General features: G+C 59.1%; 9 protein-coding genes across 9 annotated transcripts; 3 read left to right on the forward strand and 6 right to left on the reverse strand.

The window, feature by feature from the left end:
• Window positions 1-610: 610 nt before the first annotated feature.
• THITE_117213 (uncharacterized protein) lies at window positions 611-2,713 on the forward strand (the record flags this gene model as incomplete). Its single annotated transcript, XM_003654845.1, has 7 exons — window positions 611-659; window positions 741-984; window positions 1,086-1,650; window positions 1,718-1,766; window positions 1,843-2,255; window positions 2,286-2,412; window positions 2,499-2,713. The coding sequence occupies 7 exons, from the start codon at window positions 611-613 to the stop codon at window positions 2,711-2,713; spliced, it is 1,662 nt and encodes a 553-aa protein (XP_003654893.1).
• Window positions 2,714-3,338: 625 nt separating this feature from the next.
• On the reverse strand, window positions 3,339-4,264 carry THITE_2118115 (uncharacterized protein). Its single transcript, XM_003654846.1, has one exon. It carries the CDS (start codon window positions 4,122-4,124, stop codon window positions 3,435-3,437), a length of 690 nt encoding a protein of 229 aa, XP_003654894.1. The 5' UTR covers window positions 4,125-4,264; the 3' UTR covers window positions 3,339-3,434.
• A 1-nt stretch (window position 4,265) lies between these two features.
• On the reverse strand, window positions 4,266-6,101 carry THITE_2118117 (uncharacterized protein). The gene is made up of 4 exons (XM_003654847.1): window positions 5,784-6,101; window positions 5,046-5,708; window positions 4,842-4,976; window positions 4,266-4,758 (listed from the first exon to the last, which is right to left on the reverse strand). The coding sequence occupies exons 1-4, from the start codon at window positions 5,866-5,868 to the stop codon at window positions 4,625-4,627; spliced, it is 1,017 nt and encodes a 338-aa protein (XP_003654895.1). The 5' UTR covers window positions 5,869-6,101; the 3' UTR covers window positions 4,266-4,624.
• A 584-nt stretch (window positions 6,102-6,685) lies between these two features.
• THITE_2118118 (uncharacterized protein) lies at window positions 6,686-9,080 on the forward strand. The gene has a single exon (XM_003654848.1). The coding sequence runs from the start codon at window positions 7,146-7,148 to the stop codon at window positions 9,006-9,008; it is 1,863 nt and encodes a 620-aa protein (XP_003654896.1). The 5' UTR covers window positions 6,686-7,145; the 3' UTR covers window positions 9,009-9,080.
• On the reverse strand, window positions 9,081-11,091 carry THITE_2118120 (uncharacterized protein). The gene is made up of 2 exons (XM_003654849.1): window positions 9,340-11,091; window positions 9,081-9,270 (listed from the first exon to the last, which is right to left on the reverse strand). The coding sequence occupies exons 1-2, from the start codon at window positions 10,776-10,778 to the stop codon at window positions 9,153-9,155; spliced, it is 1,557 nt and encodes a 518-aa protein (XP_003654897.1). The 5' UTR covers window positions 10,779-11,091; the 3' UTR covers window positions 9,081-9,152.
• Window positions 11,047-12,866, reverse strand: THITE_64761 (uncharacterized protein). The gene is made up of 3 exons (XM_003654850.1): window positions 12,653-12,866; window positions 11,811-12,558; window positions 11,047-11,722 (listed from the first exon to the last, which is right to left on the reverse strand). The coding sequence occupies exons 1-3, from the start codon at window positions 12,840-12,842 to the stop codon at window positions 11,332-11,334; spliced, it is 1,329 nt and encodes a 442-aa protein (XP_003654898.1). The 5' UTR covers window positions 12,843-12,866; the 3' UTR covers window positions 11,047-11,331.
• A 395-nt stretch (window positions 12,867-13,261) lies between these two features.
• Window positions 13,262-14,236, forward strand: THITE_2118126 (uncharacterized protein). Its single transcript, XM_003654851.1, has 3 exons — window positions 13,262-13,503; window positions 13,577-13,929; window positions 13,996-14,236. The coding sequence occupies exons 1-3, from the start codon at window positions 13,393-13,395 to the stop codon at window positions 14,111-14,113; spliced, it is 582 nt and encodes a 193-aa protein (XP_003654899.1). The 5' UTR covers window positions 13,262-13,392; the 3' UTR covers window positions 14,114-14,236.
• Window positions 14,237-16,048: 1,812 nt separating this feature from the next.
• On the reverse strand, window positions 16,049-17,642 carry THITE_2118128 (uncharacterized protein). The gene is made up of 2 exons (XM_003654852.1): window positions 17,391-17,642; window positions 16,049-17,340 (listed from the first exon to the last, which is right to left on the reverse strand). The coding sequence occupies exons 1-2, from the start codon at window positions 17,435-17,437 to the stop codon at window positions 16,194-16,196; spliced, it is 1,194 nt and encodes a 397-aa protein (XP_003654900.1). The 5' UTR covers window positions 17,438-17,642; the 3' UTR covers window positions 16,049-16,193.
• Window positions 17,643-18,537: 895 nt separating this feature from the next.
• Window positions 18,538-21,273, reverse strand: THITE_2118131 (uncharacterized protein). The gene is made up of 3 exons (XM_003654853.1): window positions 20,660-21,273; window positions 19,471-20,583; window positions 18,538-19,375 (listed from the first exon to the last, which is right to left on the reverse strand). Exons 1-3 carry the CDS (start codon window positions 20,887-20,889, stop codon window positions 18,928-18,930), a joined length of 1,791 nt encoding a protein of 596 aa, XP_003654901.1. The 5' UTR covers window positions 20,890-21,273; the 3' UTR covers window positions 18,538-18,927.
• Between the last annotated feature and the right edge of the window lie 4,136 nt (window positions 21,274-25,409).

A 25,409-nucleotide genomic window follows, 5' to 3' on the forward strand; every position in this document is an offset into this window, starting at 1 on the left:
GGGATTCGTCAGGTCGGCTGGTCCCGTGAAACGTGGAGGGACGCTTTAGCAAGATGGCAGGCCAACCATGCTAATAGGTTGGGATCGAAGTTAGATGTACTCTCTCTCGAGCGCCCTTCTCGAACTCTCCTTGTTGTCGAAATGAAACAACCTTGAACTTCCCTGGCAGTTGTGGCCAAGTTCGTCAGGGGATTGGAGCCCTCGCCTGACGCGTCGGTGCTTCTCTCCTGCCCTGCAAATGTTCACTCGACAGGGACGGGAGGAGGAAGGCCATGCCTGAAGACCCGGTACCGGGGTCAACCAGGGAAGTGGCCCTGCCTGGCTTCCCCTTTACCTTCGGCTCTTTTCCAAATTCGGGCGCGAATCTCGATTTTTTCCTGGCTGAAGCAGCATCAATATCCTCATCTCCGCTCTCTGCTCTCCGGCCCGCCGTTAGCTCTGCTTCCGCCAAACCCTCCCTTGCTCCAGCCCTGCCTTGCTCGGGGATCCGACTTCCCGACCCTATCTTGCGATTGTCTCCGTCGCTGCAAGACAACGCTTGCGGACCGGATCGGTATCATCCATCTTGTATCCTTAGGCGCAGTCACCTACCTATGCAGCTGAAAGCAAGATGTATCAGATCGGGAATGTCAACTACATCGCCACCATCGCGGTGATTGGTAAGTGTCCTATAGGAGCGCGAGAACTCTAATGGTTTGGGGGATGGTCGCTCACCAGAACAACCCACCCCGGTATTTTAGGTGGCGCCCTCTTCGGCTTCGACATCTCGTCCATGTCGGCCATGATCACGACACAGCCGTATCTGTGTCAGTTCAACGAGCGCGGCTTCGACGACTCTGGCCGCTGCCTGGGTCCCTCGGACTCGACCCAGGGCGGCATCACAGCCGCAATGCCGGGCGGCTCGTTGTTCGGAGCTCTCGCCTCCGGCTTTCTGTCTGACAGATTCGGCCGCAAGGCCACGATCCAGCTAGGCTCGCTGTTCTGGTCAGTCCCCTCTGTACATACCTGAGGGTAGAGTGAATCCAGTCAGCCGGCTGGCTGGGTTGAACGAGCATTATGTCGCTGTCAACTGACCGGTAATGCAGGATTATCGGATCCGCTCTCATGTCCGGCGCCGCCAACATTGCGATGCTCGTCGTCTCCCGAGCCATCAACGGTTTTGCAATTGGCATTTGCTCCGCCCAAGTCCCGGTCTACATCTCGGAGATCGCCCCGCCCGACAAACGCGGCCGGCTCGTGAGCGGCCAGCAATGGGCCATCACCTGGGGCATCATGATCATGTACTTCATCTGCTACGGCTGCGCCTTCATCGACAACTCTGCTGCCTTCCGCCTGCCCTGGGCCCTGCAAATGATTCCGGCCTTGCTGCTCTTGGGCGGCGTCTTCTTGCTGCCCGAATCTCCTCGCTGGCTCATCAAGAAGAAACGCCTCGCCGAGGCGACCGAAGTGCTGGCTCTGGTCCGCGCCAAGAGTAACCGGAATTCTCCGTTAGTCAAGGCCGAGTTCGACGAGATCGTTCGGACCGTTCAGGAGGAGCACGACGGTGGCGATGCCAGGTGGCGCGAGGTCTTCGCACCCAAGATGCTCAACCGCACCTCAATCGGCGTCTTCACGCAGATTTGGTCGCAGCTGTCTGGCATGAACGTGATGGTCAGTTCAAAATTCCCAGTCGAAATCCGTTCCCGCTTCTGATTAATGCTTTTTTTGTGTCTGCCAGATGTACTACATCACGTATGTCTTCACCATGGCCGGACTGTCAGCTTCCGGTAAGTCGGCAGGCGGCGCTCCTCCCTCACGGCAGTCCGTCAGAACGAAACAGAGAGAGCTCACAGAGGCGAACAGGCTCCGACAACGGCGAGGTCCTCAAGTCCAGCAGTATCCAATTCGTAATCAACGTCGTCATGACGATCCCAGCGCTGCTGTGGATGGACCGCTGGGGTCGGCGCCCTACCCTGCTCGTCGGGGCGGCCTTGATGTGTCTCTGGCTCAGCATCAACGCAGGTCTCTTCGCCGTCTACTCGCATCCTCCGAGTCCCGGTGAGTTTACTTCGACTGCCGAGTCTATGGAGATTTCCGGGGCCCCGGCGAAGGCCGTCGTGGCTTCGACGCTCCTCTTCGTCGCGACATTTGCGCCAACCTGGGGGCCCGTGTCGTGGACGTACCCCCCCGAGCTGTTTCCGTTGCGCGTTCGCGGCAAAGCTGTGGCGCTCGCCACCTCGGCTAACTGGATCTTCAACTTTGCGCTGGCCTATTTTGTCCCTCCCGCCTTTGCCAACATCACCTAGAGGGTGTACGTCCTCTTTGCCGTGTTCTGCGCCGCTATGTTCCTGCATGTCTTCTTTATGTTCCCGGAAACGGCGAACAAGACGCTGGAGGAGATCCAAGACATCTTCGATGACACGAAGCCCGGCGGTAAGTAGAGCGGCTCCATCCCGCTGCTGGCTTGTGCGCCGGTGCGTGGCTGGCTGAACCGATGCTAACGAGACTGTCGAATGTAGCTATCAAGTACCTCGGCACGCCCGCATGGAAGACCAGAAACGACCGTTCGAAGGCCGTGAGGAGTGGGCCGGCAACAGCTAGCCAGGACATGGAGCTCCAGAGCCAGGCCCCAAGCAACGAAGTTACCGAGGGGCATGTCCCCAGCGGCGCGGATGGAAGTAAGCCACAGTATGTGGCCCGGACGTCCGAGGCACAGCCTGACGACGGCGCATGAGCTCTCTCGCACTGGTTCGCATCATTGGATCTGGTTGAGACCTTCTCTTTGTGGCGCGTCTGATATGGATACTCGGGGTATTTTGCGTCGGGTCACGATCCCTCTTGGACAACAGTAGTCTCTCCCCTATCAACGATCGAAAGAATGGCTAGAAAGTATTGTGAAGGGGCGAAGTATGCCTTTCAGTTTTCGTCACCTGTCTCCGTTTTAGCGGTCTTGTTTCAGAGCGTTGTCTGTACCTTGGTGACTTACTTGCTCGGCCCGGCCCGGCCGTTTGATAAGTGATTGAAGGAGCTTAGCTCGGGAATCTTGAATCCATGGCGGTTCTGTTGACCATCACGTCTTGCTTGTCAATATCTAGATTCCAGACTTCAGAATACAGGAAATGTCCATCTCTTCCGTGCATCAAGCATTGTCACATTGCCATGCGGGTCATGCGATTTACGCCATCGTTATTCAACCCTAGATGTCTAGATACAATGCGTTTCAGTAAAATCATCAACCACTCTCAATGACCGTGAGGGTGGTGACTGTGCTCTGGCGCTCATACCAGTCTCCAGCCACAACCTAACTTACAGTGATGTTGCAAGGCCCATGATGGGTTATGCTGACACACCTCTTTCGCAGCGACCATACGGCACTTTATTTTTTTTTTTTTTTTTCTGTTACACTTTCCTGGCAATAATCTCGCAAACTGCCCTTCCATCTGCGCCTCTGTTTGTTACTTGGTCTTGCCATGTTTTTCCCGAGCCGTCGTCGGCGTCTTCACCGCGACCGTGTAGTTCTCACCCGTTTGCGCCACCGCATGCACCATGACGTCGTCGCCAAACGGCCATCCGCCCTCGGACTCGACGTCGTCACGGTCGTCGTACTGGGCGTACTCCTCGCGGTCGTCCCGCAGAGTCGCCTTGGCGGCCGCGACCGCCTGGTCCCGGTCCGCGTAACAGCCCTGGATCTCGCACGTCTGGAAGGCGCCGCTCCGCGCGACCTGGTTGTAGTCGGTCCGGTTCTGCAGCACGTAGTGCAGGTGCTCGCGGCCGTTGGGCAGCGCGAGCGTGTCGTGCTCGCCAGCTGGCAGCGATTCTGTGTTGGGCTTGGTGTCGAGCCCGACCAGGAACTCCTGCCCGCGCGGCGCCTTGGCGTACACCATCACGCCGTCGCCGTGCGTCCAGTCCTCGGGCGGCGTGTCGGCGCGCGTCACGTACTCCTCGAAGTCGTCCGGCTGGTAGCCCAGCTGCTCGAGCGCGCGAAGCGCGAAGCGCTTGGCGGCGGGGAGGCTGGTGTGCGTGCCCAGCACGTGCACGTCATGGGTCGAGCCCGACGTATCCTGGTGGTAGTCCACAACGGTCAGGACCGTGTGGAAGAGCTGTTCGGGGATGGACGAGTTTCCCTCCGTGTCAGGTTCAGCCATGTTGACAGCAGCAGTTTGTGTCCGTACTGCAAGTTTGAAAGTTGCGTTGTGTTGGGCCGAGTGGTCTTGATGGGTTGCTGCAGTGAATAACTTATATGGCCGGCGCCCTTATTAATTTGTTGGAGTCCGAGATACGGGACAAGGTGTCGGAAGACACGTAGAGCTATCTCCAGATTTATAGAACGCTATTGGACTTGGAGTTACATCACGCGTGCTACTTGAAGCGGCCAATCGAAGTGGAGTGTTGGCAATGTTCTGGGCTGCTCCTACAGCCACGTTATGACGCCAGCATGAGGGTGGCGAGAGCTGCCCGCGGCCCCTCACTGTCCGAGATGCGCCGTCTTTGAACATGTACAAGGAGTCTCATGTCTAAAGTGGGCTGACCAACCCCCCTCTACCCCCCACATTAGAAGCGGCTTTGTCCTTCCCGAACAACCATTCCGTCACCACTGATGCATCACACTCTGAGGATACTACAAAACCTTGTTTCTGAGCAGCACTCAGGCTGTCAAGGGGAATTTCTCGCCGACCAAGTCCTCGCTCAGTTTCCACAGCCGCTTCGCAGCGACCGGGTCGTTAGCGTGGGCGGAGGGCTCGGCGATTTGGCAGTCGGAAAGGTAGAGGCCTTTGACGTCTGCAAGCGAAGCGATTCTCATCAGTATTTGGTGGCTGTAAGGCATCTCTCGTAAAACACGAGGGAACTGAAGCAAAACTGACCATTCAGCGCCGGGTCCAAGGCAGCTACAAGCGTGGTCGCACTGCCCCCGTCGGGGGTCTTCCAGAAAAGGCCGACTTTGTAGAACTGCGATGCCAATTCCTCGTCCTGGTGGCGGCTGAGGTCCGTCTCGATAGCTGGCAGAAGAATGTCCCGTCAGCCACGCAGATAAGCCAGTTTCTGAGATGGACAAGGGCCCGACTTACTACCGGGGTGGACAGCGTAGGCGGCAATGCCGAGCTTGGGCAGCTCCTGCTGCAGGGAGAGGGTGAAGAGGATGTTGGCCGTCTTGGAGTGCGCGTACGTGACGATGCCGTTGTACCCGTCAGGGGTGCACTTGGCAAAGGCGCCCGGGAGCGGCTTGAAGTGGTCCTCCTCGGGCGGCACCGGCTTGCCCTCGAAGTTGTAGTCGGAGAAGCGGATGGGCGAGAGCCGGTGGCCGGCGCTGGTGAGAGACACGACGCGGGTCGCGCCGGGAGGACTGGTCTCAGCGGCCTTGCGCAGGAGCGGCAGCAGGAGGTTGGTGAACAGGAAGGGCCCGATGTGGTTGGTGCCGAACTGCTGCTCGATGCCCTCGGGCGTGGCCTGGCGGGTGGTGACGCAGGTGGCGGCGTTGTTGATCAGAATGTCGAGCTTGTCGGTCAGGGCAGCCACGTCGGCGGCGGCTTGACGGATCGACTTCTGCGACCCCAGGTCAAGGATGACGATTTCCACCCTCGTGCCGGGATATTTCTCCTCGATCTCGGCGGCCACCTCTTGCACGCGGGATCTGTTCCGCGATGCGAGGATTAGAAGGCCGGGCTTCTGGGACGCGAGATTGAGGGCAGTGGTTCGGCCAATGCCCTTGGGGCTGACACCGGTAACCAAGACTGGTAGTCGCTCGCTGTCAGCACCGTGACATGCCCTGAGCCTGGATGTTCATGAGCGTTTCTGCCGCCACTCACTCGTCCTTCCCCGGATCTGGTCCGCAAACACGCGAGCGACCTCGGACCCCTGGGTCCTCTCGCCGAACTCAGGGTGGGAAGCCATGGTGCAGGAACGGGTACAGGTACAGGCACAGTAGCACAGGGGTTCAGGGTCGAAGATGAAAGGGTCAAAGATGGAATTCCAACTCCAAAGCTGAAACGGATGTCAAGAACGCATTACAGGTACTGTGCCGCGTAGACCTGTTGGCTATATGGGCATTTCTTATACCGTCGAGCAGGTAATTAGGTGGCATCTCGTGGGGGATACATTTTCCGCCGAATTAACCGTCATTCCTTGCTAGCACTTGCTCCCCCCCTTTTCCCTCTGGTCTGTCTCTGTTGACGGTCTTGGCTGCTCTACCCCGCATAGGTAGTTGCTGGCCTTGGCCTCTCCGACTCCGAATGGCGCGGGGGCGGGCAGTCGTCCACCGCGCAGGGAAATGTTGTCCGTCAATCCCCTTTTCAAGCGGAAGGCGGAAGTCGGTACCCCGCCGTCCGCACCTAGGTCAAATGCGTTTAGCCACTGCCCATACTTGGGCCGGCAGTTCCAACTTCCTGCGCCAGGACCAGTCAAACTAGCCCATGTTCACTAGTTGGTTGCCCTAGGCGTTATTCACGTTATCAATGCTCTGATTCAAGGTTCATAGTGTTCCTGCTTTCGTAGGAATGGCTGCTGTTTATCGGCGAAGGGAATACGGTGCGCTCTCGCCATGACTGACCAGGCCGTCTTGATGCTTTGCCTAGGTATTTCTGAGTGTTCGCCACTTCCATCAGTTACGCAGCAGGTGATGTCGGGACCCGGACGGAATATAGAGAACCACTAAAACGCTCTCTCTCTGCTGTCTATGTTTGATCTTGGACCGCGGGACCAACGGCTCCACGCCGCATTTGCGAAGTACCTAAGGTACCTTAGTTATGCCTGCCTTGCGCTCAAAAAGAGCTGGGCTTTTCGGTGCTTACAGTCCCAAAAGCCCAGCTCCTCAAAAATTCTACTATGATGTTGCGCTTGGAAATGCCTTCTCTGATTTCCCTTCTGATAAAACCATCTTCCTTTTAGCAGTAACGGGAACACCATTGGAAGCTCAACTCTCGAGAATTCCCCGAGGTGCCCAATGCCAGTTCCTCAGCCCTAACCCTTGCATCCGCTTCCCTTGTGCGGCGCGAATCGCTCCCACGCTCTTGCTTGCCGCAGTTATCCTTCGAGTCAGGGCTTGGCATCACCTCAACACCTCAACACAACAATCGCGCTCGATCTGCCCACTCACCAAACCAAACAACATCAGGTCGCGAGATCCATCTGACAATCACAAAAGAAAAAAAAAGAAAGAAAGGTTAAGGACCATGTCGGACAGCTCGGAAGAGTCAGACCACATCGGCTATCTTGCCGAAGGAGCCGAGCACGACGAGCCGGAGGAAGCTGGATCTGTGGAGTCGGGCTCAGACCAGGCCCACATGGACCTGCTCGACTTGGAGGCCGAGGACGCGGACTCGGACTCGGACGGGGAGAGCTCCGGTTCGGCAGTCAGCGACGCCGAAAACCGAGAGCCGCATGTTTTCTTCCCGCAATTCATGCGGTTGCCCATCGAGCTGCGCCACCACATCTGGGAGTTCTTCTGCCCGGACCTGACAGCCAAGTCGCGCCTGTACGGGCTCCAGGTCGGGCTGTCGGGTCGAGGACCACGCCAGAGAATGATCCTCCAAGAAGGGCCCTTCCTGGAGCAGCAAACCAGACCCGCCCGCGCCGTGCTAGCCGTCCACCACGAGAGCCGCCAGCTTGCGCTCAAGGCGTTCCCGGACACCCTCAGCCTCCAGAGAAGTGCCATCTTCAGGTTCAACGCCAAGCTGGACGTCATCTTCTTGGGCCCGGAAGATTCCGTGTTCCGTGTCCTGGATGAGAACCCGTCGGTCACAGGTGTCGGCGAGCCGATCCGCCAACTCGCCGTCGAGTATGACGATTCCGACTATTTTTCTGGCCGCTGTCGCCGGCTGTTCAACTTCTTTCCAAACCTGCGGACGGTGTACCACGCGACCATGGACGTGGACCACAGCCCGGCAAACCTGCGCTGGTGCGTCTCTGGCCTGGTCAACTGTTACTCTGTGACGACCTTCGAGGAGGAACCAGGTCTCGGCGAAGATGCCACGCACGTGTTCTGCTGGCCCGACCTCGAAAACAACCGGAGCTTTGCCCACGACGAGATTCCACTCAAGGAGCTTGAGTGGTACGAAGATGTCACGGATGCAGACTTCGGTGAGCGGATAGTTTGGCCCATGATCCTGTTCCCCTTCGCGTCCAGCTCCCGCCGGTTTGAGGCGCTCCGTACATGGGACGGCAAACCCCCTTACCCCTGGGATTATCATTCCGACACCGATGATGAGTCCGGAGAGTCGGATGAGTACGAGAGCGAGGGAATCGACGACTCCTACATCAGCGAAAATGATCCGGCAGACCTCTCTGACGACTTGGTTGTGCTGGATGACGACGACAGCGACGAGGAGGACTCATCGGTGCGGTCTGGTTCGCAGAGCCCCCGCGTCGAGGCTGGCATGATCGACCTCACAGGCGATGATGACCACGAGGGCGTCGCCAACTTCTCGAGCCCCGAACAGTCGTCGGCCACTCTCCGAGGCCCCGACGAATCCGAGGCGGAATCCGATCAGCCAGCCACGCACAGATCGAGGTTGAAACGCCGTCGAGGCCGGGTGGTGGAGTCTGATTCCGAGGATGATGATGACTCGGAAGATGACGTCCCTCGGAAGCGGACGCGCATCGAGAGGGGCCGCAACCCGATTGTGTTGTCCAGCGACGACGAGGAGGAGGAAGAAGGGCGGGAAACGCATGCGAACCGTCAAACCCGCGCAGTGCTTTCCGAGGATGAGGAAGAAGAGGGGGACGAGGACGACGACGAGGAGAGTGAGGAGGTCGAGGATGATGAATCCGAAGGAAGCGCCCCCAGAGCCCGACCGCTGTCCCTCGCCGAGAAACTGCAGCTGCATCGCGAGGAGGTGCCCATCCCGCCGTCTGATGATGGCGACTCCGAGGTGGAAGAGATGGCCGGCGACGACTACGATGCTCGAGATTACGCCGATTTCCAGGATGACGAGGAGGGCAACGAGATTGATCAGAGTGACGGGGACGATGGGAACGGGAACGGTTTTCTCACGGGCGATGGCGAGGGGGACGAAGACGACGACGGTTATTACTGAGGCAGAGTTGCATCTTAGGCATTTGCGTTTCTCTGGCTCCATTTCGACATCCCTAGATTAGATGGTGTCGAACTTGGAGGTCCTTGTTTCTCTGCCTGGTTCACTCTCGACAAGCCGTGCAGGCTTCAAACAGCTGCGAAGCTATCAGAATGCGGGCCCTTCCCAGCTCTCCCGCCTCAGCCGGCCGAACCAGGCCTGCTTGTGCGGGAACGTAACCTCCTTCTCCTTGGTGAAACCGGCCTCCTCAAGATGCCGGATGAACCTGCTCGCCCTGGCTGTTAGCGTTCGTCCCGTCCCCCAAGCCCTGTGCATGACTCAACCCATGACTGACCTCGTGTTATCTACTCTCGGCTCTATGCAGACGTTCATGGTCCGGTAATCGGCACAGAAGGACCAATGCACCAGGCTGCTCACCCAGGCCTGCACGCGGCCCCTGGCCCACTCCTCCCCGATCAGGACGTGGAACCCGCGGTCCCAGTCGTCGACGACGGATCCCGCATGGCGGCCCAGCACGTCCTCCTTGACCCAGTACAGCTCAAAGTAGCCAAACGGCACGCCGTCCCACAGGCCGATGACGGGGAAGCTGTGGCGGCTCCGCAGGGCGTTCGCGAGGAAATCGGGCTCGTACGGGCCCCAGAAGGCGGACACGCGGGGGCTGGCGCGCCACGTCTCGAGCAGGGCCGAGTCCGTCATGGCGAGGAGCTGGGAGTGTGCGTGTGCGGGCGGCGGATTGGGCCCGACGGGGCCCATGTAGGGCACCGGGGCAGGAGAGAGCGAGGCGACGCGGAAGGAGAGGTACTGCCCCACGGAGGGGATGAAGCGGGTGTAGAAGACCTCGCCCATCCGGGGCGGTTTCGGTCGCACGGGGTGGCGGACGTGGTTCGTGAAGGTGTACTGCAGCGGCGCGGGTGGGTAGTATGTCGGGAGATAGGAGGCGCTGAAGAAGGGCCCGATGGGGAAGGAGGGAACGCTCATGAGCGACGGCGACGGCGCGGCGCCGGGGTGGTCGCCCGCTTCGGCGATGGCCAGCTGGGGCTCGACGGGAGCCACACGCTCGCCCGGCCAGGCCGGCGATCCCGGTCGGCTCGGAGTCGCCGAACCGGGGTGCGAGCGGGGGTGCTTGCCGGCGACGGGCTGGAGCGTGAACAGGAACAAGCGGCCGGGTATCTGCCAGAACATGCGGCGCGTGACGAACATGTCGGACCAGGCGTCGTCGCTGTCCTCCAGCGCGGTCCCCACGGCGGAGTTGAGGCTCGCGACCAGGCCCATGCGCTCCATCTTCGGGAGCACGTTCCGGCCACCCAACACGCCCTCCTTCTTGATGCGCACGCGCCACTCGCCCCGCGGTCTGCCGGCCTCGGGGGTCAGCTTGGAGGCCTCGGTCGTCACAATCGCGGGCGGCGGCGGTTGGTGGAAGTACCAGTAGAGCGTGACCCAGAGCATCATGGCGATTTGCCGGGTCGGGCTGGCGGCGGGCTTGAATTCCTGGCTGGAGGGGCTCGAGATGGACGAGATGAAGAGGCTGTCATGCTGTAACGTCGGTTTCGTGAACGTGTGGTGGTGTGGCCGTTTTTCGACGGCCCCGGGAGCCCCGGAGGTGCCAACCGCGCCGTCATCGTCATCGTCGGCGGTGTGGATCACAATGGTCCAGCCGACGGGGAAGGCGTTGTTGTGCGTGCTGAGCTCGGCCGACTTGAAGAACAGGCCGGCAAACACGGGCGTCACGGTGAAGTGCTGCCCGTCGGGCAGATGGATGACCTGGGGTCCCATTGGCGAGGCCGCATGTGCGAGACGTTGACGTCCTGCTTGGTTGACGTCCTTCTCGCTTGGACAGGGCAGTCTGTGGTGGCTTGATTGTCGCGGGGCAGTTCGTTACCGCGCTGACGAGGCGGGGCAGGCTAACCCTGTTAATACGGTGTGGGTAACGAACTTGGTAGTGTAACATTACCCACTCAGTGAGCAGTACAGCGTGCAGTGGGCAGCTGGGAAGGGGATCGGGGGCAGTTTCCATAGGCACTGAGGCCGGGTCAACATGGTTCCAGGTTGATTCATAAATGCATTAGGTTCTCCGTGTTGTCCCTGGGTGCAGCGGCGTCCCAGTGGCAAGATGGACCTGGTGATGCGGGAGTCAAGTGGTGACTGGTGAGGTGCCCTTTCCGGGAGCGCTCCACAGCAGCAGCTCCCCCATCCCGCAGGGCCCACCGCGGGCCTTTCCGGCTGCCTCCCACGGGCCTCGCCAGCTTCGCTCAATCACAATGGATGTTCTCCACAACAGCTCCTGGACCGCCTCACACACTTGACTCGCCACTCCGTGTGCCGGCGATTAGGCGGCCTTCTTCTTACTCCTCTCCTCCTCAATGTATTTCTCGTCCTTCTCCTTCTCCGAGGACCGCGCGCTATGTTCGTGGTTTGTCCCCTCCTCGTCCAGCACTTCCTTCACCTCGTCGCCGACGTCCCTCGCCTCGTCCCAGTCGACGTCGTACTCGGCCGCAACCGCCCAGATCTCGCGACGCAATGCGTTCGCTTCTTGCACTAGTTGCTCCCATTTGTGCGGGTCGAAGCCGCGGGCCTCGTAGAGCGCGTGCTGCCGGCGCGAGACGGTCACGTTCATGGCCGCCTTGTAACTCAGGTCCTTGCTGATGTACAGAAACCACAGATAGGCGCCCATGATGGTCGTGAGGCCCGCAAGATACGTGACTGGTTCCACCACGTCCCTGGAATAAAAGCGACAGCAATTAGCCACCTGTTCGTTCACACGGTCCTTCCTTCCCGGCGGTCCGCCTCGGCAGGATGCATCATTACCAGCCAAACTCGGTGTGGAAGGTCACATAGTACACCACGGCCCACCAGCCAGTGAGAAGGGCAAACCCGCCCTTGGCAAGTCGGTTCGCGCCTTTGTGCGCCAACAGGTCGCACTCGCGCTTGATCCTCGACAGCTCGTCTAGCTGCTGGCTCAGCTTGCGGAGCTGGGCGCGCATGTAGTAGGTGCGGTCGCGGAACGACGGCACGCTCACGCGCATCTCGACGTGGTAGCCCTCGATCTCGATCGCGAATTCCCGCCCGCGCGCCGCATCGCGGATGAAGTCGCCTATCTCGGTGCTGTTGCTCCAGCGGACCCAATTCTTCTCCGACACATCCCGCTCGGGGCCCTCGTGCCCGAGGCCCGAGTACGAGGCGACATGGGTCGGGCTGCCGCCGCTCCCTGAGCCGATTTCCTCGTCCTTGCGCTTCGCCTCGGACCTCGTCGTTGGCCTGTTCCCCACACGGGCTCCGTCTCCGGCGTTCTCGGCGTCCTCAGCGCGGAAGTACACGCTGGGTATCTTCTCCTTACCGTTCTCCACCACCGGCGGGATCTCGGCCTGGATCAGGCGCTCGACGTACGACAGCGGTTGCTGCGGGTGGACAAGCAGTGCTAGCGGCTGAATCGTGTCGTTGGGCGAGATGGAGCGACCGTAACCATGCTTGCTGTTGTTGTCGCGGTCCTTCTCGACCCCGAGGGGGAGGGGCAGGATGAGCTTCAAAAGGCGAGTAGGTGTCGTCAGGAGCTTGCCTGTGCACCCTCTCATCAGGAGCGATCCATGGGCCAGGAGCCGGGGCAGTGGCCGCAGTTGACAAGCTTGAATGCGCAAAATAACGTCACCAACCCTTGGTTACCGGCGCAGCCTTCTCGCCGCTCTTGTCCACCGGAGGGTTATCCGCCCCGTGCCGGTGCCAGGGCCTCTTCACCTGGCTTTGCAGGGCCCTCACCTCCTGTTCCTGCTCGTCCAGTGCCTTTTGGTCGGGCTTCTTCGCCTTGGCTTCGGGTGCGGTCTGGTCGAGCCGCACAGAAGACATTCGCGCCGACTGGCGCACTGCCAATGGAGCGGTTGCGCGCAATGGTCGGCGCGCCAATGGCGTCTGCAACGACCAGCACCGCACGAAGGGGTACTGGTGCTGCCACGACTGCGCGCCACAGCTCAACTGGCTCTGAACTCGCCGGAATGCATTGTTCATGGCGGCTTCGCCTCGCTTCCTTCCAGTAGTGCGGCCCGTCTCAATCTTGATAATGGGGATTCGATCCCAGGCACTGGATGATGGATGATGGATTTGGATGTTGGGAGAACAGGCCATACACCTCAAGGGCTGCACCAGAGACGGTGACGTCATCGCACTTCGAGCCGTTGCCCCGCCAAGCATCCCACCATTCCTTGGTAAGACAGGTACGGTTACCGACAGGCGCGGAGTAATATTCCCCATTGTTACGGTAAGTTTGTATCCGTATGCGCGCCAGCCCCCGCCCACAGTCATCGTCCAACCGTTCAGACCCGTCGCGAGCCATCCACCTTGCCACTAAGTCTAACTGCGTCCCAACCGGACGGCCTGCCGGCAGCCGACGGCCCCCGGGATGGCGTTCCCCAACGTCTATACGCACCGCAAGGTGGCCGAAACGAAGGCCAAGTCGTGCGACATTTGCTTCAAGCTCAGCTCGAGCGTGTTGATCACCCCCGATAACAAGGTCCGTTCGCTGTTTACTTCTTCCCCTCCCGACGGCCACAGCCGAGTGCATGCGGTCTCATTCCGGCGAGCAGGATTGGTTCTACGTCTGCCCCGCCCACCTCAAAGACTCCGGCTTCTGCACCCCCAAAGTCGACACCGCCGCCATCGAGGCACGCAAGAAGCGCAAACTCGACGAGGAAATCGAGCGCGTAAAGAAGGAATACGAGGAGAAACAAAGGAAAAAGAAAGAGAAGCAAGAAAAGGGGCAGAGCGGGGATAACAAGGACGAGAAAGAAGAGAAGAAGGATACGGACGACAAGCCTGGCGAAGACGGTAAAAAGACCCAGAGAAAGACGAACCAGGGCAGCAAGAACGACGCGGATGCCGCCGCGCGAGTGGAGGAGGAGAATACGGAGGAGGAGCCCCGCGTGTTTGAGCTCAGGAGGTGGGAAACCCAGTGACGGCGATATGTCTCGCGAGGACCCTGCGCTGACGTGTCCGTGACCTGCAGCACCTTCTACCAGCAGCGGTTAAACAAGAAGAGGCAAGCCGAGATTGCCAGACGGAACCGCGAGCGGCTGCAGGATCCCACCTTCTTCCCGTCGGTGCCCAAGAACCTCCCGTCATGATGCGGCCCCAAAGGCCCTGGTCCAGGCCGGGATCAGCATGCCGGTCATGGAAATAGAACGCTACGGAGCCCTACGCAGTACATTGCCGTTTCTCGGAACGCAGACGCTCTCTGGCGTGAGGTAGGATGGACCCTTTGGTGCCATCATGTCTCGACTGAAGCGTTCCCCTCATCCCCGGGCCGGGCCAACTACCAACCTCTTGCCGGTCGGGTTGCGACTCCGGGCTGGGACTTAACGAACTCCGGATCAAGTACATGAGGTCTGCCACAGACCTTCCCCCGTACTCACGGTTCTCATCACCTTCGCCATCTGCGGCAGCAGTCGCCCTACTGTTTTACTCAGGACTCGGTTTGTGAACAGCCCACGGTTCGTGAACAACCCACACGCCGGAATATCCGCTGCTGAGTGGAGGACGGCTAAATTGTCAGCTTGGAACAACGCAGGCAGCTCGAGCCGTCCTTTGGTCAGAGAGAGGGAGGGATCGAGATATGGACATGCTGTACGCAGGATGTCTCGACCGGTAATCGACGCGTATGCTGCCGGTTTTGCACAACCGCACTCCCCCCCCCCCCCCCCCCCCCCCCAACACTCGGGACGCGGTCCACAGTCACGTCTCCCGGCTATGGCCTCTACAGCTGCGCCACGTTTCCGCATATAACTGTATGTATGGTGGAGATGTTGACTGCATCTGCCCGGACCCTGACGGCACCACTACGTGCGCCGATCGGACCACTGGCGATGGGGAGACGGGGCCTGCGCTATCGGACCCCTGTGTCAGCACAGTAGCCGACAAGGCGCTATCATAGAAGTCTTCGGTGTCATCAACTTGCTTTCGCAGCCCTGACCTGCAAAATTCGTGACTGTCGAGTCGACTCGGCTCATCATTTCTCCATCTGACATCCCACTATCTGGCCTGGGGCCGCTCTGCGTACTGTGGAGAAACTTACACAGGAGTCGTCGAGGATGTGCCGTTAGTGCCGAGGGGACATCGCGAAGTCTCTGAGATACTCACTGCTCCAGCAGGGGAATTGTAGTCGAGCGAGGAAGTCGAACTAATACCTAAGGAAGCTGCAATAGGGTCAAGACGCGGCGGTGCCTTGTTCTGAGACCCCAGGAAGCGCAGCCTACAAGTGCCAGAGCTTGAATCTCGAAACTGTTACCCTAACTACTACGCAGGTAGCGCCGGAGGGCATCCCCCCACGGAATCTAGCGTCGAACAAACACACTTTGTGTCTGCACGCTCTCTCACGCTGCATCCATGCGACATTCCGGATCGGGCCGGTTGCAGTGGAGAAGCACACTCGTAACCTCGTGAGGGCTTAGTGCTTACCCCATGCGCTGTCACCAGACGGCAGCCGTCCTGATGACTGGCGTCGTGGTCCTGCATGGTCAGCAGTGTCTCAACCTGTCATGCATACGAGCTGTTGACTCGGAGCGGGGGCAACACAGGAGGTGAGGTTGCAGATTCGAGGACGATCACGGGTACCTGGCCTTCACAGAGAGCAAGACTTTCCAGGTGTTGGCATTGGAGCACTCTTGAAGGGGTGGAACGAAGGGGCATGGGACCAGAAACCTCAATAACGTTTCCGAGATCGGCCGGCGGTCTTACATCCCTGCCGAGTCTGTCGGGGGGGGGGGGGGGGGGGGGTTCGGCATCGAAAGCGCGGCGCGTTTGGTAACCCATGCCCGTATGAACAGCACGGAAACGTGGTGCTAAAGGAATCCGGCAACGCTGGTCTTGCTTGGAAGCTGCGGCCCCGCGAGACGGCTATGAACGAGGACGATCTCATGCTGCTGCTTCTCGGAGCGGCCTCGGATTGCTCCTCTGCTCACCTGTGCGTCAGCAGACGGCAACACGCAATAGCAGATGGCACACAGGCACGGTCAGGACCGGTTTACTGTGTTGGAACTTTGCGGTTCTCCACAAACTCCCGCCTTGCAACCCAGGGCAATCTCGCAAAGCTCAGCGCGGTGCTCGAGCGAGGAGTTCCATCGGCGGCACGCTGGCTGAGGAAAATATGCCTGTCGAGCTCCTGGAGGGGAGGACCCGTCCGTGCTGAACTCGATTGCAACATGCTCGTCATAAATTTTCTTTGCATTTGTCGGTATCAACCCCGGGCTCGGACACCGTAGGCCGCGCGGCGGCTCCGGGAGGCATGCGGATGCCCAGCGCCGCCATACGCTCGGCTATTGCCGAGGCATCTCCGTGTTGCTTCCTCCCTGCGACGACTTTGTCGACCTTGCTGCTCTGCAGTGAAAAGGCCGGGGCGACCCACTCGCCACAGCTGCATTTGAAACCCTGCCAGGCATATCGGCCGATGGAGGCGGCGCACTTTGCGTTCGGACAGATGAGACGCCCGTCCAGGGCGCCTTCTTCAAGAATAGGGCGCATCCACGACAGCGCTTCGATGAAGAAGTGTGGGCAGTCTGACCGCTCCGTGTTGCCCCGGCCGCGATGCGGGACCAGAAACGGGGCGGTGGCCAGCACTCGCCGGCATTTCTTACACCTGAGCTCCGTACCCCCGGCTGCGCTGTCCGTGCGCCCGGTTGCCTTGTCGCTGGCTACTTGTGCTTCCTCATCTTCGAACCGAATCCAGCCGGGCGCCCTTCCGATGCGGGCGGCATCCTCGACCTCGCGTTTGTACAGCCAGCGCTGGTATGCAGGGTTCTTCTCTACAGCGTCGTCGCTATCGGCCGGGCAGCCCATGTCCCACCACATCTCGAGCTGGCGCATAAATCCGTCGTTCGGCTCGGCGATGGGGCGGGTCTCGCGAACCCATTGGAGAGCCCGTGCCACTGCGTCCCGCGCTGTCGTCGCCGAGTCCGCCTTCCCGAAGCGATGCGGGTACTTCCATAGCAGAAAGGCGATGACAGCTGTGGCGGAGCGGGACTTGCCCATGGCACAGTGGACAAGGACGGCGCCCGATGGTGAGTCTGGGGAAGCGGAAGCGCCTTGCGCCGTGGGCGACACCGGAGGGGCGGGTGTGTCTGCGGCGAGATTCTGTAGTCTAGATGGGCCAGCGCTCGAGAGCCCCCCGTGAATAAAGCGCACGATCCTGGGGAAGTGGACGAGCATGTCCTGGTCGTCCATGTCGTCGATATCGATGCTAAGATGTTGGATCCCGCGGAAGGCAGCGTCGTCGCGATTCAACGAATATTTCATGACGGACAGGATGTGCGTGATGTTGTGGTCGCGGACGAGCCGGGTGCGGTTGACGCCGAAGACGCTGCAAGCGCGTCAGTGCCCGTTCCGCCGTGCACTCGCGCCACCACTCACCCTCCGATGTAGAGCTCGTCAGGTCCATTAACCTTGTTCAGCGCCATGTCAACGGAGCCCTCAATGGACAGCAGCGTACTTCAAAGTGTTTGGATATTTGGTTCTGCACTGCTCCAACGGCAAGTGCGGCCGGGCTGCTGCGCTGCCTGCCGCGACTTTCGACACACGCCGTGGGGAGGTGGTAACGTTATCGATCGCAAAAAATGAAATACGGTAACTAGGTGGTGACGTACTGTGGTAAGGACCAAAAAAAGTTCCACCTCAGTATTGCAATGAATCGTAAGTTACCGATCAGTGGTCACTCCGGGTGTTTCGGAGCCATTTAGTTACAAAGCAGCTTGGCTTGCAAAACTCGCCACCAAAGATTGAGACACGAGTGGCCTGGGTGTTCTCGCAAAGAGAGAACCGCGCGAGGCGAACAGCAGCTACTACGTTGGCAATCTCGTGGCAATAACTATCATTGGTAAAGTTTTCTATCATTCGTGGCGTGGTCGTCCATGATCCGCGCCTCAATGCGATACACAGCAGCCCCCGGCAGTGGAACCCCACGGAATCTCTCCGTCCCACAGAAACGCCCCCAACACCGAACGCCCGTGATGCTGAGAGGTGGCTCCTCAGCTGCCCGGATGGGTAAAAATTCCCAGATCAGGGCCGCTGGTAAATCTGTATTCCGTACGGGAGTAATGGAATCAGATCGGTAATCGGGCCGAGACACACCTCCGGACATTAACCCCCGATGCAGACCTTGACGCCGCATGACATGCGTAAGAGTACTGGGAAAGGTCGTAACTCCGTTTCAGAGAGACAGACCAGGCCGTGACCCGGTCGGCCAGTAATCGCCAGCTTGTTGACAGAGCCAATTCGGCGACGGCACCTTAGCAACAAAACCGTTGGCCTGCAGCAGTACCTGCGTGTATGCAGTGTGTATTCCGGACACAGGAGGTGATCCGGCGGATCACAACACGCCAAAGGATGGTGTCCGTGGCGCCGATCGCGAGCGGCCGGTGAATCCTGGGCAACTCGACCGCGGGTGCGACCCGTCAGCTTTTCGGGCTGCTTTCTGGATAAACAAGGCGGATTTATTCATCCGTGCAGGGCCCATTTGGCGTTGAGGACCCTTGTCCGCAGGCGCTTGTTGCATAAACCGGCCGACAGCGATACGCCGGCCGACTCCATTTCGCAATCCGAAGCCAGGGCCCCGATCCTTCGCCGAAGCAACGTCGCATCCCTCCTGCCTCTCGGCCATCTCCGCAATCCAACTCTGCTTCTGGCGGCACAGACGGCCTGATGCCTTCTTGGTTGGTGTCCGAGAAACAAGCCAATCCTCCTGTTCCTTCCCAATGGCGTTTCGCCCAGGAAGAGATTCTGTACCGAGGGGGCATAGTTCCTGTCCTCCTGCGGCGGTGAGCAGGACAGGCAACATCACGAAGCGGTGGCCAACACTGCGCATGTTGGCTCACAGATTCCAAGCCCCCGCACGCGCGCTCCCTCCCCCTCCCCAGCAACATTCCAGACCGCATGAGGGAGAGAGAAGGTCTCATCTCGCGCCAACGGTCGGCTCTTCCTCCACCATGCAAGCGTTTTCCAGCATGTTTGTCCACTTCCCACTCGTGCCGGCATGGCTGTGCTTCAGATGCTGGCGGAAATGATCGGCCCGGTAGAACTTCTTGCTCGAGTTGCACTCGCGGAACTTGTGCACGTCCTGGAGATGCCGAATGCGGTCTTCCCAGTCCTGCTCACTCACGGTCGAGCCCCCGGCAGTCTGCCCCGTCCTAGAAAACTCCTCTCCGCAGTAACCGCAGACGTCGCTCTCGCCGGGCCTGGACGTGCTGTCGTGGAACGCGCGCTCGTAAGTAGTCAAGGCTGAGCAGGACCAGCTGTGCCGCCGCACGTGGAGCGAGTTTTGGTGCCGCTCGGCCTCGTTTTTGTTCTTGAAGCGATTGCCGCAAAACGAACACTCGTACTGCTTCTCGGCTTCGTGGGCTCTACAGCGTGGTGTCGCAAAAGGGTTAGTAATCCGGCAGTCAACGGCCGGGAGACGACGGGGGGGGCAGGGACGAGAAAAACCAAACCAACGTACCTTAATTCTTCTTCCGTCTCGAACTTCTTGGGCTTTTTGGGGCAGCACTCGCACATGTAGGGGCCCTTGAGCTTGGCCGCCAGGCTGCTGTGGTTCTTGGGAACCTCTGCGAGCTTCCGCGGCGAAACCACGGGCCGCGAGCCCTGTGCCGGCAGCTGCTGCAGTGGCGGCTGTTCACTTGGTGTTCGTTGATGCGGCGACGGTGCTGCAGCCGACCGTCCGACTGAGGGACGCGGGGACGTCGAGATACTTGGCGGCGCGTAGGGGCTACCGCCGCTCGTGGGGTCCGTCGGAGACAGACCGCCGGGTGACAGGCGGTTGGGCGAACGGCGTCCGAACGAGCCCAGGCTTGTGATGCTGCTAGCAGTGAGATTACTGGTATAGCTCCCGCTTCGGCTGACCGATGACGCGCTCGAAACCGAGTTCTGGGGAATCACCAACAGTCGAGGCGTGGGCGAGCCCCTCGACATGAGGCCGCCATCCCTCCTCCGCAGCAGGTCGTTTGTAAGCGCAGCGTCGTCGCTCGGCGGCGACGATGCCCGACGTTTTCGACCCGGCTGGTAGCACTCCCTGTCCCTGTCTCTGTCCCATTGGTCCCTTTCCCTCCACTGGTCTTCGATGGCAAGGCCCCGCATGCGCGTCGTTTCGTCCATTGGAAAGTCCGTCTCATCATCACGGACCTCGTAGGCACTACCAAGCCTTGGCACCGCCGCGTTGTCTTCGGGGATCCGACTAGCATGTACCCGCGGCGTCCGGGGCAGCGGTGATCGTTCAAAATCACTGCTGTCGGATCCCAAGGGCGGCCGGTGATCAATGGACCCTCGTGGAACGTGACTGAACGGCGAATCGATCGGGGACGTGGCCGACACGGCCGCGGGGGAGTTGGTAAAGCTGGAGTCAAGCAATGGCTGTCGAGTGCGGTGCGGGAGAGAGAGCGATGTCAGTGGTGCGTGGGGGAGCCGCGGGCCTGGCAGGTCGTTCACCGAGGCGCTCAGGCCTGAGCGTCGACCTGGTCGGTTCAGCTTGTCGAGCATCGAGTTGTCGATCGAATCGCCGTGAGGGCGGAAACCAGTCATGGGGTGACGACCAAAAGGCGAAGGAAAGCCAGCGGACCTAGGGCGCCGGCGGTGTCAGCAGGAACGATCCACACACCGCATACTGAAACGCGATGCCGGCCAGGTCGACGAACCTGATGCTGTCAAGGCTGTGGTAGCCATCATCCGAGACATCGCTCCTGAAGGATAAGTCCCGTCGCTTGAAACTGTGCCCAAATGAGTCGCTATCGGGGCTCCCGTACTCGTCCCGGCGCATGCTTTCCTTGTAATGCAGCATTGGATCGACCGGGCCATTGATGGGAACAAGCCGGGGAGGGGGTAACGGCGGAGGCACGTCGTCGTGGTCCATGCCGCGTATCGCCATGGGGTTCGAAGCCGCCGAGGGTGAGAGGTTGTCGGAAAATGGACTGGGGCGACCTGGAGGTAAAAAGGGCCTCGAGAGGGTGTCATCGCGGCCAGTCGACCCGGTGGGGAGAGGGCTGGGGCTCGAGTCTCTGCCTCTGGCCCCGTACCGGGTGGCTGTCTGAATTGGGATGGCGGCCATGGCGCTGGAACGGAGGACGAGCTCCAGCGAGGAGTCGAGGACGGCGACGCGAGGGATGCGAGGTACGCCGGGAAAGACACCGGGAAAGAGGAACCCACGGGCTGAAGAGCAAGGCGACCGCCGCCTTGCCACCGCCGCCGCTTACGAAGTCGGAGCTGAGCCGAGGCCCACTAAGACGGCAGAGACGAGCAACAGCTCCACAAGCGGCAGCTGACGATGAACGCACCACTCGCAATCCTCAGCTGTCCCCGGCGTTCAACAAAGCTGCTCTGCCGGCGTCTTCGATCAAGGATTGGTCGCGATCCCAGCTCAAACTGGGAGCGCCCAGAGGCAGTCTGGCGCGTGGACGGATCAGGGAACCAAAAAGGGCCTGGGATGGACGCAACGGCGGGGCGGTGGGAAAATAAAGCTAGGGTACCTCAAGGGTAGAGGAAATGCAATAAAATACAATACAAAGGTACAGATACAAGTAGTGTCGGCACAAGGAATCCGCACCGAATAACTTGGTAACGTTAGCGTCAAACCAGTCGAGAAGAAAAAAGAAAGAAGAGGAGGCGGCCCGCTCCAACGGCTCTGGCGCCCCAGGCCGCTGGGACAGCTTTGTGGGAGGAAATTGTGCACGCTGGGATTCTTGCTGGGGGCTGCCCGTCAGCACGATGGCGAGTCGGGGTCGCAGTGGTTCAGCCCAGAAGTTTACGCTACTACACTAGTGTATACATACACTAGTGGGCCCGCTTGCGAGGCCTGGGATGCAACGGAGGATCGTTACCTGTTCAGGAGTGCTTAACAGGAGGGTCAGTAAACTGGAAGGTCAGGTAATCATGTAACAAATGAATTGAAGGTGCTGGCATGGCGCCGTTGCAAGCTGGAGCGGCCTGAAGAGAGCAATAACTCAGCTGCCCAGTGCTCGCTGGGAACAGGACCTGGAGGCAACGAGATGAATGGGCCTTATCCATCTGGAGTACGGAATACTTGCAAGCCCTTCCTGATTCTGACGTTGCCCTGCTTCAGCCCCCAAACTGGCTGGCAACGACAGGTCCGCATCGTAGGGCTGGCTCCATGAGCGGGGTGTGGCAGGAGTGAGGGGCGGCGAAAACCTACTGCGGTAACTGGTGTAGCGCTTGCGTTCACATGTGTATGGAATCTGCACGGAATAGGTACCAGGGCAAGCTGCACTAACGTTGGTGTCACGTAGGTAGCGTTTTCCGTACACTACGGAACACGCGGAAAACCAAGACTCGGTCAAAAAGCGGGAAGAAGGAGCGCTACACTTGCAGAAGGTCAGGCACTTTGGTGGGCCGTCCTCTGTCACTACGACAACGGCGATCACCATCTTGGCCTGTTCAATTGGAATGGAAGGAGCGGCCTGCAGAATGCATCACCAATTCCACACACTCCACGCTAACTATTGGACAGGTACAGTATGGATTACACGGAGGATGTGGGATCACTACACTAACTAACGCTAACGTTAGCGTACACTAACAAGGACGGTTAAGCCAGAGCCCACCAGACCAGCACCGCTGGCTCAGCCCTCTCGAATCGCGCTAACTAACGTAGGAACTAATGTGAATCAGGTCTAGCGCGCTGCTGCAGGCGCTCGGATTGCGCACCAAGCCAGTCCGATCCCTGCTTGCGCGACTTGGAAACCTGCCCAAATTTTTTTCGAGAAAAAGCAGAAAGCCGGCAAGCATCCCGTCCCAAAGCGTTGCGGCCGCCAGTCAGGTAAGTCAGGTTGGGTAGGGCTAGTGAGCCGCGCGGAAATCAGTGAATCATTTCCCAGGTTGGGTCGTCGTTAAAGAGGTCCCGCCAAGACTAATTTCGGAGACTGCCGCGTACAAGTAATTACAAATCGCCAAGGGTGAGCGAGGCCGCCACGACTTCGAACATCAACAATGCAAAATCGCAAGACTCGTAGCAACAACAACTTTACGATACCTCAACCAAATCGAAAAAAAAAGAAACTAAGGATAACCCGCACTCTAACTATAACCCGTATCCTCACTTTAACCTAAATCCTAACTAGCGGGGGGCTAGTGCCGCCCTCCGTATCCCCGGCGAACTAAACCTTTGGCGATAGTGCAAACCCCGTGGCGATCTTGGCGACGTACTGACGGTGTAAAAACATTGCCGACAATTGGCCGAAATTAGTCTTGGCGGGACCTCTTTAACGTCTACCCCAGGTTGTCTGTGAGTGCCAAGTCTCGTGCCGGCCCGCCGCTGGGGGCCAAACCCATGGCAAACAAGCAGTCGCTATCCTTATTCTGTATACTACATATATAGGTACCTCCGGGTCTCGCCCTGCCGGGCTGAAACAAATATATACTACAAAAGGTTAAAAAAAATATGTACCGCAGTAGGGGGGTCGCTGGTTTCCTAGTTTACACTAGTGTAAGTGTACAGTAGGTGTGTCCGCCCGGTGGTTGGGGTCAGCAATGTCTCCCGTGACTCCTGCGGTAACGAGGGGAACTGGCGAGCTGAAGTCCAGATTACCCGGGAGGTGATGAGGTAAAATTACCCGAGTCATCTGTGACAAAGCACCTTTCTTGTTGACAGACAGAATTGCCTCAGCCCTAGAGAGCAGCGAAGGCTTGAGTTCGGCCGGCCTACCTTCAGAATCGGCCAGGAAATTTCGGGACCAGAAGAACCCGTTAGCACCTTGCCTCCGTGGTACCTTTAATACGGTTCCGAGAGGTGTCTATGGATGCCGACACTTACTTAAATGCCCAGTTGCAGACCTGAACAACGCCGGGCTGGGCGACCAAGGAGCGGCCGTAAGCATGCTCGGTACCTCCTCCGCGCTACAGGAGCAAAGACAGAATACAAGAGGGAGACGAGGAAGGCGTCGGCGGTGCGGCGACGAGGATAACGAATCCGCCCAAACGACCCAGCTCGAACAAGTTACCAGTAACAGCTTCATTCCGAGTCAGCCGCGGTCTCAGACGTCGCGCAACTCGGCTTGCCAAGCCTGGTAACACATAAGGAGACAGTACGGAAGTATTCCGTTCATAACCTTGCTATACAGGGGTTACCCCTGTGTACTGTGTGTAGGGGAGCCTACACAGTACACGTACTCAGTGATGTTACTGTGTAACTAGTGTATAATACACCACTGGGTACCTTAGTGTGTGCGGAAAAAACAAGTGGAGGTGCACCTACGCAACCTGGACGGTGTTCATCCTGCCTTTGTTGTTCCTCATCGCGACGATGAACCTGCTTGCTCAATGCATCTTACCAACTGTCATTTGCAGTACTGCCTTGAGGCTGTAACCTTAACAGCCTAACTCGGTCCGGTTGCGAAGGTCCTAGCGGCCGACCATGGTTGCAAGTCCGGAGTAACATGCAGAACCGAGTTAAGCAGTGCGGCGGCAAAATGACTGCACGGTTCGGGCTGCTCAAAGGGTCTCAGCCCTATGGTCGGGCCAAGCCAAGCCCTATGTTACGCGCGGATGATTACGGAGGTACGGTAGGTAGTGTACATACATACAAGTACAGCTCCGCAAGGATTACCGGGATCCCTTTGGCTTCTTCCGAGGCGACATCCACTTCGCTCCATGTCTTCCGCAGCATCTTGAGAACCTTAGGTGTGAAAATCGCAGTATACCAGCTTGTCTCTCGCGCTTGGATAATGCCTTCACTCTGTCTGACCTTACCGGAACTTCCCGCTTAACACACTGGGACCGTCTCTGAGAGAGTTGTCCGGGATAATCTGTCGGTACCTACGGAACACTTGACCAGAAATGGGACAGTGCCTGTCCGTTTTGCCCTCTTGGTCCCTCCAGGGCTGCCCCGCAGTTGCACAAGCTTGCGGGGTAACTCGCCCTTCACACAGCCGAAGGACCTTGCCGACCGCCTTGGAGAAGAGCAGAAGGGTGAGCGGTGAGGAAGAACGGTTCGGACAGACCCTTATGTCATTCTTCCTCCCTGAAACTACTCCGTACCTGACTGCGGAATGTCGTGCTTAGGTGCACGCCGAGCGGCTGATCCAAGGGGATGACGCAAGAGAGCTATCTGGCAAATCACTGAGAAGTTTGAAGCTTCTCCAAGTCTCCGGTGACTTGAGGTCAGTTCAGCCCAGAAATTTCATTACGTGAATCGGTCCCAAGTTTTGCTTCGAGCAGGGGAGGTTGCATTTCGAGAGGGGGTAATACACTAGCCCACGTAAGACAGCCATCTTAGCGTGAGCGCGGCGACATGATTTATCCTGTGGAGCGACGCCGTCTTCTGTCACCACCTCGGCCCTTGTCGGCCTTGTGGAGACCGAGAGACACCGAGTCTCCCAGAAGCGTCTGTCAGATTGTGAATTAAGTCCCTGTACCCAATAAGCAACATATTCCCAT

This window comes from Thermothielavioides terrestris, chromosome 3, assembly GCF_000226115.1.
Source record: "Thermothielavioides terrestris NRRL 8126 chromosome 3, complete sequence".
NCBI classification, from domain to species: domain Eukaryota; kingdom Fungi; phylum Ascomycota; class Sordariomycetes; order Sordariales; family Chaetomiaceae; genus Thermothielavioides; species Thermothielavioides terrestris.